Raw genomic sequence first — 16,729 nt, 5'->3', positions numbered from 1 at the left:
AATACTGGGTCTGATTCTGACTTCACTTAAACTGGTATAAAACAGATGTACTGTAATGTCCAAGTCACTTGAGTTATGTGGGTACAAACAAGATCAGAGGCAGACTCAGTATCTTTAAGTACCTACACCTCCACTGTCATACAGAGTTTTTTGTTTAACTTGCTAACAATCCAAACAGAAGGAATGTTTTGGGAAAGTTCCTATCTGGTCAGGGCTGCAAAGTCACACAGCAGAAATAAGATTAATTCAGATAAGAGACACCGGATACATTTTGGTGTCAGACAGACTCATGTAACAATATTAAATGAAAAAACCTTACCCTTAAGGTTCAATTAAAACTGAACTCTCAAATCCTCAAAAGAAATTCCACACATTGATCTTTTAACAACAAGTCAGGGAAGCAAATTCATTATGGTATGTGAACTATCCATGCGGCCATAAAGGGAGAGTGCCTAAATAGAGTATGGAGGAACTTCTACACCAGTGTCCAGTCAGGGATCCGTGAGTTTGTTCTACAGCTTCCTGTGGATCTCTGGTCCACATCTACACAGACAATGCAAACACTGCTCTCTGCATTTTTTGTGCTATGTCAAGCTTCTCGGAGAGGAGCTGACATAGCACACATAGGACCCAGGTCATGGATTTCTGAAGGAAAGTTTTCCTTCTTCTCTATGGAAGCTTTTTCATCAAAGGGATTTAGCCTCACATGAAATAATTTTCTACTGGAAGATTATGTTATCTTTTGTTAGGTTTGAAGTTACTCCCATTTGATGCACAATCTGATTATACAAGCAAGTCAGTAAAAGCAAGCATTTGCACAATAACTGCTCTGTTACAACCATCAGCTGTTCAAACCAGAAAGCACAATACATATTTTACTTGTATGGGTGTGGTTAAATGTATGCTAGCAAGATTAAATATACAGACAAGATTTTTTAATATCAGAGCATAAATTAAGGCTCCTGGATCTAAATAAATGGCCTAATAAGAGGCCTAATTTTTAGAGGTATGAGCACCCAAGAATTCCTATTAAACTCTGGCCTGATTTTCAATGCGAGTGCTCAGCACTTCTGAAGAGCAAGAACCTTTACCTTAAGGTGCCGATTTCTGAACACAGAATCTTAGAAATGTAGGGCTGGAAGGGGCCTCAAGAAGTCATCAAGTCCAGCCCCCTGCGCTGAGGCAGAACTAAGTAAACCTAGACCATCCCTGACAGGGGTTTGTCCAACTTGGTCTTTAAAATCTCCAATCATGGGCATTGATCCTATTCCAGAGTGTGACGGGACACACCCTCATTCTGGTACAGAGGAGACTAAACAAACTCTTCCTGGCCTCTTTAGCACTAACAAGGCACACTTGCAAGGTTTGTTCAGCCTGGAAGGGGAAGAGCTTAAAAGAAGAAAACTTACAGCAGGAAGGGACAGTGAATAGGAAGAAGGCTGCTCTGTCTTACTGCTGGTAAGAGAGGTGGTCCAGCCAAGGAGGGGACGGCCATAGGATGTACTGCTTACGAAGCTGGCCTGACTGGCAGCAAAGCAGTATGCCCCAGGAGGAGAGGCAAAAGGTAAACCCCACAAAGGGGCAATCGACTCTGACAGACGAGGCCCATAGGGTTAAATCCCAAGAGACTGCCTGAGAGACTGGCCATCTTTTCAGCCAGATCCTCTTCTGTTGCAAGGAGAGGAGAGGAGGATGAGACAATCCTTTGCCCGTGTCTGTTTCCCTCAGAGAGCTCCCCCAACTGCTGCCAACTGGGGGAAGAGAGAGAGAGTAAATGAGAGAGTGGGACCTGGTAGGGGGAGGTGGGATTCAGGGAGCCCCTGCGCCCCACACAGACCTTAGCAACCCTTACAGTTAGAAAGTTTTTCTTAATAACTAACCTAACTCTTCCTTGCTGCAGATTAAGCCCATTACTTCTTGTCCTAGCTTAATGGACATGGAGAACAATTGATCACAATCCTCTTTACAACAGCCCTTCACATGTTGAAGGCTTATCAGGTCCCCCCTCAGTCTTTTCTCACTAATTAAACCATGCCCAATTTTTTAACCCTTCCTCACAGGTCAGCTTTTCTAAATCTTTTTATCATTGCACACATACAAAATGGGAAATGACTGCCTACGAAGGAGGACTGCGGAAAGGGATCTGGGGGTCATAGTGGATCACAAGCTAAATACGAGTCAATGTAACGCTGTTGCAAAAAAAGCAAACATCATTCTGGGATGTCTTAGCAAGAGTATTGTAAGCAACACACAGGAAGTAATTCTTCCTCTCTACTCCGCGCTGATTAGGCCTCAACTGGAGTATTGTGTCCAGTTCTGGGCGCCACATTTCAGGAAAGATGTGGACATACTGCATACTGAAACAGGTCTCGGCCAAGCTAATTCTCATAGCTCCAGTGTGGCACCAGTCTCTGCTGAGAGATGGTTGTGGCACAACGCCCACATCAATGGATTAATAATTTCCATGGAATAGATATATTCCACCTGATCTGTGTATATGCATGTGTTAGAAAATTGAGTGGGATTTCAGTTTTAAACATATAGATGCTTTGTGGCATATGGTGTTACATAGGGCTCAAATAATAAAGGTGCAGATGGAAGAGAAGACAGGATTCTGAAGAAGGCTAGAGCCTCTTCCAAATGATAGATTATGATGCATAAGTAAGAACAAAAAGGTTGCTGTCTCATTCCTTGCACATATTGTGCAGTCCCCAATGTTCTACTAGAATACAGCAAATATTTTCATTAATGATCTGGAGGATGGCGTGGACTGCACCCTCAGCAAGTTTGCAGATGACACTAAACTGGGAGGTGTGGTAGATATGCTGGAGGGCAGGGATAGGATACAGAGGGACCTAAACAAATTAGAGGATTGGGCCAAAAGAAATCTGATGAGGTTCAACAAAGACAAGGGAAGGTCATGCCTGACTAATCTAATCACCTTTTATGATGAGATTACTGGTTCTGTGGATGAAGGGAAAGCAGTGGATGTATTGTTTCTTGACTTTAGCAAAGCTTTTGACACGGTCTCCCATAGTATTCTTGTCAGCAAGTTAAGGAAGTATGGGCTGGATGAATGCACTATAAGGTGGGTAGAAAGCTGGCTAGATTGTCGGGCTCAACGGGTAGTGATCAATGGCTCCATGTCTAGTTGGCAGCCGGTATCAAGTGGAGTGCCCCAAGGGTCGGTCCTGGGGCCGGTTTTATTCAATATCTTCATAAATGATCTGGAGGATGGTGTGGATTGCACTCTCAGCAAATTTGCAGATGATACTAAACTGGGAGGAGTGGTAGATACGCTGGAGGGGAGGGATAGGATACAGAAGGACCTAGACCAATTGGAAGATTGGGCCAAAAGGAATCTGATGAGGTTCAATAAGGATAAGTGCAGGGTCCTGCACTTAGGACGGAAGAACCCAATGCACAGCTACAGACTAGGGACCGAATGGCTAGGCAGCAGTTCTGCGGAAAAGGACCTAGGGGTGACAGTGGACGAGAAGCTGGATATGAGTCAGCAGTGTGCCCTTGTTGCCAAGAAGGCCAATGGCATTTTGGGATGTATAAGTAGGGGCATAGCGAGCAGATCGAGGGACGTGATCGTTCCCCTCTATTCGACATTGGTGAGGCCTCATCTGGAGTACTGTGTCCAGTTTTGGGCCCCACACTTCAAGAAGGATGTGGATAAATTGGAGAGAGTCCAGCGAAGGGCAACAAAAATGATTAGGGGACTGGAACACATGAGTTATGAGGAGAGGCTGAGGGAGCTGGGATTGTTTAGCCTGCAGAAGAGAAGAATGAGGGGGGATTTGATAGCTGCTTTCAACTACCTGAAAGGGGGTTCCAAAGAGGATGGCTCTAGACTGTTCTCAATGGTAGCAGATGACAGAACGAGGAGTAATGGTCTCAAGTTGCAGTGGGGGAGGTTTAGATTGGATATTAGGAAAAACTTTTTCACTAAGAGGGTGGTGAAACACTGGAATGCGTTACCTAGGGAGGTGGTAGAATCTCCTTCCTTAGAGGTTTTTAAGGTCAGGCTTGACAAAGCCCTGGCTGGGATGATTTAACTGGGAATTGGTCCTGCTTTGAGCAGGGGGTTGGACTAGATGACCTTCTGGGGTCCCTTCCAACCCTGACATTCTATGATTCTATGAAGTGCAGAGTCCTGCACTTAGGATGGAAGAATCCCATGCACTGCTACAGAGTACGGACCGAATGGCTAGGCAGAAGTTCTGCAGAAAAGGACTTAGGGGTTACAGTGGACAAGAAGCTGGATATGAATCAATAGTGTGCTCTTGTTGCCAAGAAGGCTAATGGCATTTTGGGCTGTATAAGTAGAGGCATTGCCAGCAGATCGAGGGATGTGATCGTTCCCCTCTATTCAACACTTGTGAGGCCTCATCTGGAGTACTGTGTCCAGTTTTGGGCCCCACACTGCAAGAAGGATGTGAAAAAATTGGAAAGCGTCCAGTGGAGGGCAACAAAAATGATTAGGGGACAGGAGCACATGACTTATGAGGAGAGACTGAGGGAACTGGGATTGTTTAGTCTGCGGAAAAGAAGAATGAGGGGGGATTTGATAGGTGCTTTCAACTACCGGAAAGGGGGTTCCAAAGAGGATGGATCTAGACTGTTCTCAGTGGTAGCAGATGAAAGAACAAGGAGTAATGGTCTCAAGTTGCAGTGGGGGAGGTTTAGGTTGGATATTAGGAAAAATCTTTTCAATAGCAGGGTGGTGAAGCACTGGAATGCATTACCTAGGGAGGTGGTGGAATCTCCCTCCTTTGAGATTTTTAAGGTCAGGCTTGACAAAGCCCTGGCTGGGATGATTTAGTTGGGGATTGGTCCTGCTTCGAGCAGGGGGTTGGACTAGATGACCTCCTGAGGTCCCTTCCAACTCTGATATTCTATGATGGAATTCATTTCCATCAGTTCCTTCTTCCTTTTTTTGAAAAAAGCTAGGAAGTTCTATACAAAACAGCTGCATTAAATGAATATTAAGGCTACAAAGTAAAGCAATCAAATGTTAGGAAATGCCAAAATTAGGGCTGTCTATTATTAGGGCTAGATTTTGTACTGCACCTCTCAGGAGCATCCCTGGAGGAGGAGCTCTAAAGCTACCTTGGTGCCTCCTCAATTCTGCCTGCTCCAGGAGCTGGTGCCGACATTAAGACTGCTCTTACAACAGCCTCCCCATAGCTCCCAATGAAGTGTTTCTTGGTTCAAAACAGCTGTAGTGATGAACATAACAGCCACCCCCTCACCAGGGTGTTGCAAGGGCTGTCAGAGTGGTGTACAGGTGTCACAAGGGGGCTATGATCTGGCCTTCGATCTTTACTTATGTGATCACTTCTTATTTTTTCCTCTCACAGAACCCATGACTTATTCACTGTGCACGATGGACTGATCAGTGAAGGAGGCAGATTTTTTTTCTTCATTGTTTAATGTATGGTCCTGTGCCTCATACACCGCACAACATCAAAACTCAGCTCAGAGAGGAATTTTTCCTTCATTCATGGACTTTCCTATGATGCCACGCACAGGCACATCTGATCACCTAATGTTACTGAATTTACTTTCAGAATAACCCTGTGAGCACTCCATTTTACAGATGGGGGAACTGAGGAACAGAGTGATCAAGTAATTTACCCAAAGTCACACCAAAGTGAGAACCAGTTCAGTGTCTTAAAGACAAGAGCATCCTTTCCCCTCCCTGAGGATGCCTGTCTTACTTCCTGACTACATCAGCTTCATAACAAACTCTACGTCTTCGGTGAATGATCCAAAGTTGCTCTAGGCTCAGGCCTGTCCAATGTGCATACTGAATTAGGCAGAAGTCCTGTGGAAAAAATATTATAGGACCACATTATTTAAGATTCTATCATAAATGCAACACATACATGCAGAGTACGGAATTATAGCTAATATGGAAAAGGAGCCATACAAAAATCAAGCAGACTGAACAGGTACAGAAGCAATCCACTTACTATCTTTTTGCTCTCTTCCCTGTGGCCCAGTTCTCGAATTCTCTCCATGATGGCCTCCTCAGAGGATTTAACTGTTACAGAACTGTTGCTGAGAAGGGTAGCAACTTGCTCTTTAAAAGCACTCAGCAGGCTCTGAGCAGTCCTGGCCTCCTCAATGCTGCTTTTCAGACTCCCATCCATCTCATTGGAACATCTCTTCAGGTGGTGCAGTTCCTGCTTTGAGGCTTCCCAAGCCCTCTGGCTAGCAGCAAGCCTATCTTGGAGGCTTCTGATCTCCTTCTCTAGACTCTGTTTGGCTGTTAAAGCACTGTCCAGATCCTAAAATACAAAAAACATAAAACAAGGCTTAATACAGGTCAAAAATAAGGAATGGGGACTAAATGGCTAATTTTCAGCATGGAGAGGTGACTAGCAGAGAGGTGCAGGAACGAGTAGCATTAGGACCAAAGTTGTTCATTATGGGCCCAATCTTGCAAGTCCTTCACAGACAGAATCCCTGTTGAGGTAAACAGGACTCCCACATGCATTTAGTATCAATTATCTTCAAGGTATAGTGAATGGGGAAGTAAGATTTGAAGATGACACAAAATTACTTAGATCTATAAATACATTGCTAGATTGTGATGACTTTCATTAAGAAAAAACAGTGACTGGGAAACTCAGTGGTGGATGAAATTTAACATAGACAAGTGCTGGTAATGCACACTAGAAGAAATGGTGTAAAAATTTAAAAACTACTTGCATATACTGATGGGGTCTAAATTAGTGACACAGGAAAAGATCAAGGCAACATCTCAGCACACTCCATGAAGACATCTGAATAATAGACCCACAGGGGTTTAAAAAAAAAAAAAGTGACAAATGTACCAGGATTATTTCCACACAAAACAGGGGAGTGCCTAAATGAGAAAAAGTTATAATAGTATATAAGGAAAGTGCAAATATTCAAATGCTGATTGGCTGCCTCATCTCAAAGAAAGCATAGATGAGAGAGGGAGGTGGAGAGATGAAGACTAAATCACATTAGAAGCATGATGGGGAGACTTTCAAAGAAGGAGAAATTTAAAAACTGGGACTATGTAGGGCCACATCATGCCCTGGTGAAAGTAGCAAAATTCCTACTACTATGGGGCCAAAGTTGTCAAAAGGAGGTGAGGAATGTCAATATCAAACTAGCCACCTGTCCCCTTGAGCCTACAGCTGCCCCAGTGTGTGAATATTGCTCAGTCTGGGAAAGGACACAGCACCTGTGATCAAGTTCTGGCCTTGACCACCTTTATCAAAAATGGTTTTCAACAAAATCTAAAGACAGGAGCCATCTTCTTGGATTTGACCGCCGCCTATGACACAATTTGGCACAGAGACCTTTTGTTTAAACTCTCTCAAGTTGCCTGCACTGGGTGTTCGAAGTAATAGAGCTCCCTTTCTCCGACACAGGAAGTGTCAAATCAATGACCTCCCTCCAGGCTCAGTTCTTTCACCAGTACTGTTCAATGTGTACATCAATGACCTGCCAGCTATGCTCTCGCGCAAGTTCATCTATGCCGACATCATCTGCTGTAGCCACCAACCTGTCCTTCTCAGAAATTGACAAGGTCTTGAATGAAGATGTGATGCTTATGGCAGAGTATTGTAGTCAATGGCACCCACTGCCGAGCTTTTCTAAGACTGTTTCTAGTGTATTCCATTTGAATAATGCAAATGCAAGCCAGGAGTTATACATTTTCCTCAGTGGCCAATGCCTGCAGCATGATCCAAAACCAGTTTGGCAAAATCAGTGTGACATTGGATAGATCATTAACATACCACAACCATTGAGGAAGATGGCAGACAAAGTCAACAGTCAGAACAACTTGCTCAGAAAATTGGCTGGTTCGACCTGGAATGCAAGCGCCCAGAAGCGCAGATCATCAGCCCTTTCCCTCTGCTATTCAACAGCAGATTACTGTGCTCCTGTCTGGTGTCGCTCATTTCACACAAGGTTGATCGATGTAGAGCTTAACAAAGCTATGCATACTGTTAGCAGGATTCTGTTGCCATGACTACTGATACTTAACATAGCACCACCCCATATTTGCCATGAAAAGGTCTCTGTCACGCTGCTGGCTAAGATCCATGTGAATAGCGATCTGCCATTGTACTCAGACCTCTTCAACCACCCACCAGCTCACCTGTCTTCTAGATGCCTGCAATGGGGTCAGCACCCACCTTTCATGAGCACCCACCATAGTCAACAGTTTCTTCTGCAAGTCTTCAGTCATTCAACCCTCCAGCCGAATCTCACATACTGTCTGTAGGTAGACCAGAACAAACCCCCTCTGATATACACAGTCTTTACCTTCTCCCAGGCCTGGCATGGGGCCATACCTCCAGGGCTTCCTCCCTTAAGACACTGTCTTCCTGAAGCCCTCCCTGGGCTGAGTTCTTGCTCAGTCCCCTCAGCCAGCCAGGAGCTCTTTCTTAGCTCCCCAGGTCCCTGGCTACACTAAGATTTCCATGGTCCCGCTGCTCTTTCAGCCAGCCAGGAACACAGTCCTCTCTCTTCCAGCTCCAGGCAGCAACTGACCGACAACTGTCTCTGCTGCTCCTTTTTATATGGCCCTCCTGGCCCCTGATTGGCTGGTCCTGCAGTCCCTCTGATTGGCCGCTTCCCCTGCAGACACTCTAGGCCACTTGAAGGACTTCTCTTCTGTTCCTCTCTGGGACGGGGTGTGGAAGGATTCTGAGGCCTCCAACTGGGGTCCTGTAGGCCTAGTCCAGCCCGTCACAATGCTCTTTATGCTCATTTATGCCACCACAGGACAGGACAGTGGAATCTGCTTGGCGCAATGAGTGGTCAATGATGACAGTCATTAATAACTCTCTCATCAGTTTTGATCTGCCAAGGTGCCTGTGTTCATCTCTGACCTGGTTTCGAACAGGACAGGGCACTGTGCGGCCAATCTCTTTAAATGTGTTTTTTCCAGCGATGCAGTTATGTTAAACTTCAGACTATGTCACATATTGCCGAGTGCCCACTGACTTATTTCGACAACAGGCTACCGGCTCTCCACCTGGCTGATAAGGACACCATTAAATGGCTGGGCATACTGCACATATGCCGATGAGTCTGGACTCTGCAAGTTTAGGGGACATGGCAGGGTAGGTGAGGCAGGACAGCAGCCCTATCTTGCATCCCTATAGAAACATCTTTAGAAATTCCTGAGGAAGTTAATTCTTGAATAGTCCTTCTATGTCCCTTAAAGGGAGGGTACACAGCAGGAATACACAGAAAATGATAGCAAAGGTCCCAAAGGGGCTATGTTGCCATGAGATACTGGAACTTGGCGAATAATGCATAGGGGCTGCTACTCTGTGAATACCCCAAGATCCTGGGAATATTCTCATGCATCTCATTGGATCTCACTGTTGTAGAGCCATGACCCTTGCCTCCTCTTGTGTAAACTCACAGCACTTGCCAAGTAAATTTCCTCTTCTCTGTGATGATCCAGTCATCAGTTTGAGAAAGAGATAGAGGCAGTAGATATGTCAGGGGTATATAAAATAATGAATGGAAAGTGCTGCATATCCTGTGCTGTGAAATAAGAACAAGAAGCCATTCAATGGAAGAGAAAATATTTTAAAACAGACAAAACCAAAAACATGGTTCTGCTTCATTTAATCAGCCTGTGAAACTCTTTGCCCCAGGATACTAATGAGACAAACAGTTTAATAAGATTTTTAAAAGGATTAGAGATTTATGTGAATAAGAATAAACCCTGCAGTCAAACTAGCTGGGATTACAATGTAGCAAGGAATTTAATCCTTCACACTTCAGGGCACTGTTTGATTAACAACTAAGAATGGGAAGGAATTTTCCTTCCCACAAGGTACAACTTTACACGACCAGGTTGGTACATTTACGGGGTGTCATTTGCCTTCTCCAGAAGCATCAGGTTTCAAATGCTGTGGGAGGCAGGATACCAGACTTAATTGATCAGATTTGTTGCAATGTGATAATCCCTGTGTTAAATACATTTCAGAATAAACAAAGAAACAAAACCATATTAATTAGGTTAAATACTGTCATTACTTGTTACTAAACTGATTTTAGAACTAACTGCCAACCAAATCTTGGCATGGTTCCATTTTATTTCCCTCTTCAACTCTAAAGAGGTCCTCTTAACAGAGAAATTATGCCAATGCCAAGAATCAAATTATGGCTATTATAGCAAAGAATGAAGGGAGGTCTATTCCAATTATATTACTTCATCAGTCTGTAGATTTCCTTTCACAGGTGCAGCACAATAGCAGCTAGTCAACATAAGGTTGAGCAATAACCAGTTATGATCTCAGTTTATTTTTTTTAAATTTGCAAACAAATAAAATTGCTTCAAAAGGCCATGGTACTGAAATGACAAATTGGATAAAATAATTCAAAAGGAACACAATTATTGTGCCTCTTTCTCATTTTAAGTGTCATGGGTTATAGCAAACCATTTTTTTAAAAAAAAACTTTCTTTTTAAGAATCATATTTACAAGTCAGCTGATGCATAAATCTTTAAAAAATAAACAAATGCAAGTTGAAAAGTTTAGTAAAATTCTATGTTAAAATTAAATGCTGAGCAGCTTCATAGATATAGTTTATCAGGTCAATATATGTATTTAACACATTTTTAATTATAATTTTTAGGATGGTCTTGCCAATCATAGCAAATGTTGGAACTGCAGATAAGAAAATGCCAATATCTCAGATATTCTGTGTATTCATAAAACATTGTGCATATTACAAGCTGGATCCAAAGCCCACTGAATTCAATGAAAAACTCCAACTGACTTCAGTGGATTTTGAATCATGGATTGTGGAGTCATGCTGCTAGCCAGGATTTCTCGGTGTGCAAGTCAAATGACTATTTATAAAGTATGAGTTTATTATACCATACAAATAATCTGGTGTCTGACAGACAAGATACTTCACTACCAGTTCTGTAAATGGAATCTTTAGGACAACATTTTGCTAAATACTATTCAATGAATTTCTCTCTATTTCTGAAGAATAAATTTTACAGCAGTTTTTTAAAAAAAATCTGGCTCCAATTGCATCTCCAGCTACTCCTGATTCTCTATGGAAGAATACTTGTAAAACTCCCTCAAGCTTACTTCAAGGAATAAAATATGGATTTCTTAGCATACATTTCAACTCATCTATCAGTCTCCTACCTCAGAGTAAAATCAATAGTTCTGTACCTTCATGCTGACTTACACAATTTCCGCCCACCTACCACTTTGAGAAGGCTATAACCAGGGATACAGTTGTTGAACGAGAGTGAAAACATCACTCTATCGGCATATAGGAAACATCAACACTAAAGCAGAGCTCTCTAACAAAAGCATTTTAATCTCCTAATATTCTTGAGACTTCATGAACTTGAAGGTGATAACAGAAAAAATACTTTTTTAAAAACTAAGCATAAAAAAAAAATCTCCAACCAACACCCTAGCCTGATAAGAGTTTTCCAAACTAACTTTTGTTGGTAATAGCATGTGTTGAAATCTTACCATCATTTACTTTCATTTCACACCATTTCTTCCACTGAAAAATGCATTTTTCATTCCTAGAAATAGATCTCTAAACCACACAGACATGCACACTAGAAAATAATTTACCTTGCTAAGCTTGTCCATGTCTTGGGAGTAGACTATGGCCCTTTTCTGCTCTTTGCTGACTTCTGAAACAAGCCTCATGATGGTTTCTCTGCTAGCTTTTGACTCTATCTCATGAACATTGATAGCCTCTGCAAGAGTGGGAATCTTCCCTTTTAGCATTGTATTTTCTTTATGCATCTGATTGACCTAGACAAACATACAATTCAAATAGTACATATTAGTAAAATTCTTACACTGTTTCCAGTTAACAATTGTCTTCACTCATTTAAATGCATTTTCTGTTCCCCATCATCATAAAAAATGTTGTTTGTAAAACCTTTAGGGTCAGATCTATGACTAAGTTCTGCTATTCATTTCCAATGTTTCCTTATAAACAAAGTAGAAAAAGAAGAGAAACTGGAGCCATAATATGCCATGAGAAAAGTATGCCTTAGCATAGCAAATGTTAATTTAGTTTAGTTATCCCCATACAAATTCTCAGCACTAGATCAAACATTATCATCTGGAGGGCTGTTGTCATTTCTGCATGTCCACAATGGTGATAAGGCAGGGCAGAAAATAAAAATAGATTATACAACTATCTTCATGTGGGAAGCAGGCAGCTTTTCCATAAGATTTATGGCTAGCAAGCCTTTGGAATGGGAAACCAGCACAGGACATTGAGAAGTGATTTTACATTTGAAATATTCTGAGTCATAGGGAGCCATGTGATTTGGCAACAGACTCCTCTTGACCTTATGAGAGGGAAAGGCTATCTCCTAAAAAAAGAATTTGGGGAGCTCTTTTGAGCAGCAGCCAGAATTCAGGGGAAGACAAGCCCCAAGCATGATCTTGATCTGTTGAGGTAATGCTGCAGCAACTCCAAGGAGTGTAAAGCTCCACAAGTCTAGAACCCAAGCCTGCAAAACTACCAGGTTACAGTAGCAGCTATAACCAACTTGAACTCCATTTCCCATGACCCACTGTGGACACAGACCATGGGAAGTTCCACCTCAAGAGTCTGACAGACAGCAGCCCCATAGCTCCTGATTGGCTCACTGCCTTATATAAGCCCAAGGAACATTCCAGGAAGCATCCAGGCAACTGGCTCCTCTGCAGCTGACATGACCTTTCCTGCTTGATCTGAACTTCACCACCTGACTTGAACCTCAAAACCTGACTTAAGACTCTGACCCTTGCTATGGACACTGGCCTGGACCAGACTACAAACTCCTCTGCTACTCCCAGCCTCGGGTTTGCCACTGCTCTGTCCCTTGGCCCTGACTACCCTTGTTGGGATCCTACAAATCTGGGGTGAGGAATATCTCATGACGCTTCAAAATGAGCAGAAAAATACAGGATTATATGTCCCCTTGAATCCTACTTGAATGATGACTAAAGGTGAAGGTGCTCCTATTCTGTCTTTAACTCTAGTCATTGCTGAGAGAAAAGAGACATAGATAAGGGAGGGGAGGGGGGAAATCCAGAACAAATACTCTGTTCTAATAAACACTGTTTTCAGTGTGCCCCTTAGAAGAGAAGTAGAGGTGAAAGACTAGCCAGAGAGTGTAAAAGATGTATTAAAGGTGGGTAGGGGGTGCCGTTGATTTCATTTTCCTGAATGGGAGCTCAGCTTTCAACATTTGGGAAATCGTGGAGGAGAAAGGTATTAAAGATTTTGTGTAGCATTCTCTCAGAACTGTGCGTAATGAATGAATAAGATTCAATTGAACCTTGTAGTAATTGTATGTGTTTTGGTACAGGTTCAGTATTATGGTTGTTTTAGTGTGTGTCACTGAGAATGTTTCTGTTTAATGGCATGACTGCATTAAATGAGTGTTAAGAGTGGTGCCAGAACGGTCATATTGGAATTTTATCGTTTTTAATATTTTTAGACAAGCATTCAATTGTATGTATTTTCTTGAGTTGTACTTTGCAATCATAATTGTAAGTTATAGGAACATACGTAAGGCCTCTCTGAGTTCAATGAGAGCTGTGGGAAATCAGCACCTCTGAAAATCAGGCCTATATTTATGAACACTATTTTACATGGCAATATGCTTGGTATATCCTTATTTGACAACAAAATTCTGATCTTTAACATTTAAGTTGTTTAAACAGGTATTCTCTTTTTCTATTATAAAAGAAAATTGCTGTATTAAATTTTCTACATCAAACCAAATATTTCAAAGACAGTGCACCCTTCTATATTAATATCCATTAGAGCAATACAATGCAGTTAAATATTTAACAAGTCTCTTCAGTATGTAGGAAAAAATAACTGCACATAAACACCTTTGAAATTAAATGTTTGTGTGGTTCCTCTTTTCCTCTGATGTTGACATCCAGGAATCCAGAAAGCTGTGCTAAGAATTCACCATGCTTCCAGCTGATCTTAGAAGCTTGATTCTTGCTTTCTTCACATTCATTCAAATATTTGCTAATCAGCCAAAACAAACACACATCAGGAGGAATATTTAGAAACAGTATTTTTTCAAGCAAAAGGCAAAATTATCCCAAGCTCATTGCTTGGGCATACCTATTCTAGCACAACCTTCACCCAAGTTAAATGTGGTTTAATGCATATACTATGGGCCACCAGGGGCAGGGAGTGTTGTTAGATGGAGTACATTCTGCCCCTAAGAAAGCAAGCGCCTCACAGCCTTATCAAATGATGCCCCTCTGATGACTGGCTCTGAAGATCTCTCTCTTCAGTCCACGCAAGGAAGATGAAACTATGATGTGGTTTGTTTGGTAGTTGTCCTATTGAGGAGTAAAGCACAGGCTGGAAAGGAAGGAAACTCCAGAAGCACCCCCCAATATACACCCTTGGAAAAATACCATATATTAAAATCATGTTCGGTATTTTAATAAATAGCATACATTTTGAAATTGAAATTAATAAAACAATTGCTATATTTTTAAACACACTGGATGAACTACTGGTTCCACATCACCAATTATGCATATTTAAGAGGACACTTAACTCTTTGGTTGATTTTTTTTTTTTTTTTAATTTTTGATGGACAACCTTTACTCAAAGCCCCAAGAGAACAGAAAATTCACATAAAGCCAGAGACTTTCGCCTTGAATTCTGCACAGAAGGGGAAGTTACTTTTCAGGTACAGAAACTGGACTTCTTCAAGACGTGTGGTCCATAAACACATTCCATTGATGGTGCACATATAACTCATGAACCTGAGAGTGGAGTCTTTTGGGTCAGCAGTACTTGTACAACACGCATGTACCCTGCAGCCTTCATGCTCCTGAGCCCTCATGCACCAGCTACCATTTGGTTCCTTCTCACTGCAGAACCCCCAAATAGGGACTTCACGGTAGAGGGGATGGAACGGTGGGAATGTGCATATGGACAACGCATCTCAAAGAACTTCCCATTCTCCTTCAGGTGATTGTCCATATCCATATACCACTGCTGGTAACTCCCAAGCAGTGACTGTGTTAAGGAGGTGGGAACTAAGTGTAATTATTTAAACAGAGTGAAGAACTGCTTTACTCTTTGGGCCTGGAGGCCTCAGTCAGGATGTAGTGTCTTGGGAATATGCACGTTGATGCCCAAGTGGCTGCTTTACAAATGCAGTAGAACTAGGGTGACCAGATATCCTGATTTTATAGGGACAGTCCCAATATTCTGAACTTTGTCTTATATAGGTGCCTATTACCCCCCACCCCGTCCCAATTTTTCACACTTACTATCTGGTCACCCTAAGTAGAACCTCAGAGTTACAAACATCTCGGGAATGGAGGTTGTTCATAACTCTGAAAAACACATTATGGTTGTTCTTTCGAGTTTACAGCTGAACATTGACTTAATACAGCTTTGACACTTTACTATGCAGAAGAAAAACGCTACCTTTAACCATCTTAATTCAAATGAAAACAAGAACAGAAACAGGTTCCTTACCTTGTCAAGTTTTTTTTTTTAAAACCCCCCTCCCCTTTTTTTAAGTAGTTTACATTTAACACAGCACTGTACTGTATTTGCTTTTTTAATTTGTGGCGGCTGCTGCTGCTGCCTGCATACTTCCGGTTCCAAATGAGGGGTGTGGTTGACTAGTCAGTCCATAACTCTGATGCTCATAACACTGAGGTTCTACTGTGTTTGATAACGGTAGACTTCACAGTGAGGCTGCTGCTACGACTTGCACTCTAAGGGAGTGACCCCTGATATCTGGTGGATCTACCATGGCCACTTCGTGGCATGTTTGAATACCATCAGAAATTCAGTTTTATAGTATCTGGGATGAACTTGCAGAACCTTTTGACATCTCTGTGATGGAGATTAACATGAAGTCTTAGTGATTTTCTAAGTACTTCTGTTCTGTTTAAATAGTAGGCCAGCTCTCTCCTGACATGTAGAACAGGGTTTTTCAACCCATGGGTTGTGACCCAAAACTAGGGTGCCAAAATGTGGCACAGGTTCACAGAGGAAACCTGGAGAGGAGAGTGTCAGGTCCTGCCCCCAGGGGGATGGAAAGCCATGGACGGGGGGGTTGCAAAGCCCACCCTGCATTCACACTGCTGTGGTCCTGCGAGGCTGGCTGAGCTCAACTCCCTGCTCCAGGAGTTGCTACCTGGTGCACAGCGTTGGCCCAGCTGCTCCTCCAGGCCAAATATGAGTGAGTGGTGCTGCGACCTTCTGCACAAAGTCACTACATCACTCTCCCAAATTTGGCCCAGCAAGCCCACAAGCTAAATCCTCAAAGGTCACACTGCCTGGAGTGAGGAGCCAAGCTCGCCCAGTCCCATGGGATAGGAGCCACACGAGTTGCCATTATGGAATGGAGGGTGTAATTATTTAGTATTTACTGCATTAATATGTATATTGTATTTCTTACCCACAATATATTTAGTAAGCCAGTTTTGTTTTGTTTTTTGCACTAAAGCTATTTACTGGTCACAACAAGCCATCAAAGTTTACAAATGGGGACTGAACCCAAAAAGGCTAAGAACCACTGGTCTAGAGTGTGCAACATCACCCCAGATTTAAATGCATGAGGTTTTGGGAAAAATACCAGTAAGTGTATTTTTTGGTTCTAGTGGAAGTCTGTCAATACTCTAGAAAGAAATTTAAGGTGTATGCTCCACCTTGTCTGGGTGG

At 42.4% G+C, this 16,729-nt stretch overlaps 1 protein-coding gene across 1 annotated transcript in view; it reads right to left on the bottom strand.

Moving 5' to 3' along the window:
• The window catches only part of CCDC170 (coiled-coil domain containing 170), an 80,470-nt gene that overhangs the window by 39,003 nt on the left and 24,738 nt on the right, over positions 1–16,729 (bottom strand). The window contains 3 exon segments of the mRNA XM_073337669.1: positions 5,985–6,302; positions 11,632–11,817; positions 13,906–14,050. Of these exon segments, the coding sequence (XP_073193770.1) occupies positions 5,985–6,302; positions 11,632–11,817; positions 13,906–14,050 (649 nt within the window).

This window comes from Lepidochelys kempii, chromosome 3, assembly GCF_965140265.1.
Source record: "Lepidochelys kempii isolate rLepKem1 chromosome 3, rLepKem1.hap2, whole genome shotgun sequence".
Taxonomy (NCBI): Eukaryota; Metazoa; Chordata; order Testudines; family Cheloniidae; genus Lepidochelys; species Lepidochelys kempii.
Note: the sequence above shows the minus strand (reverse complement) of the source record. Positions and strands in the feature narration are given on the sequence as shown.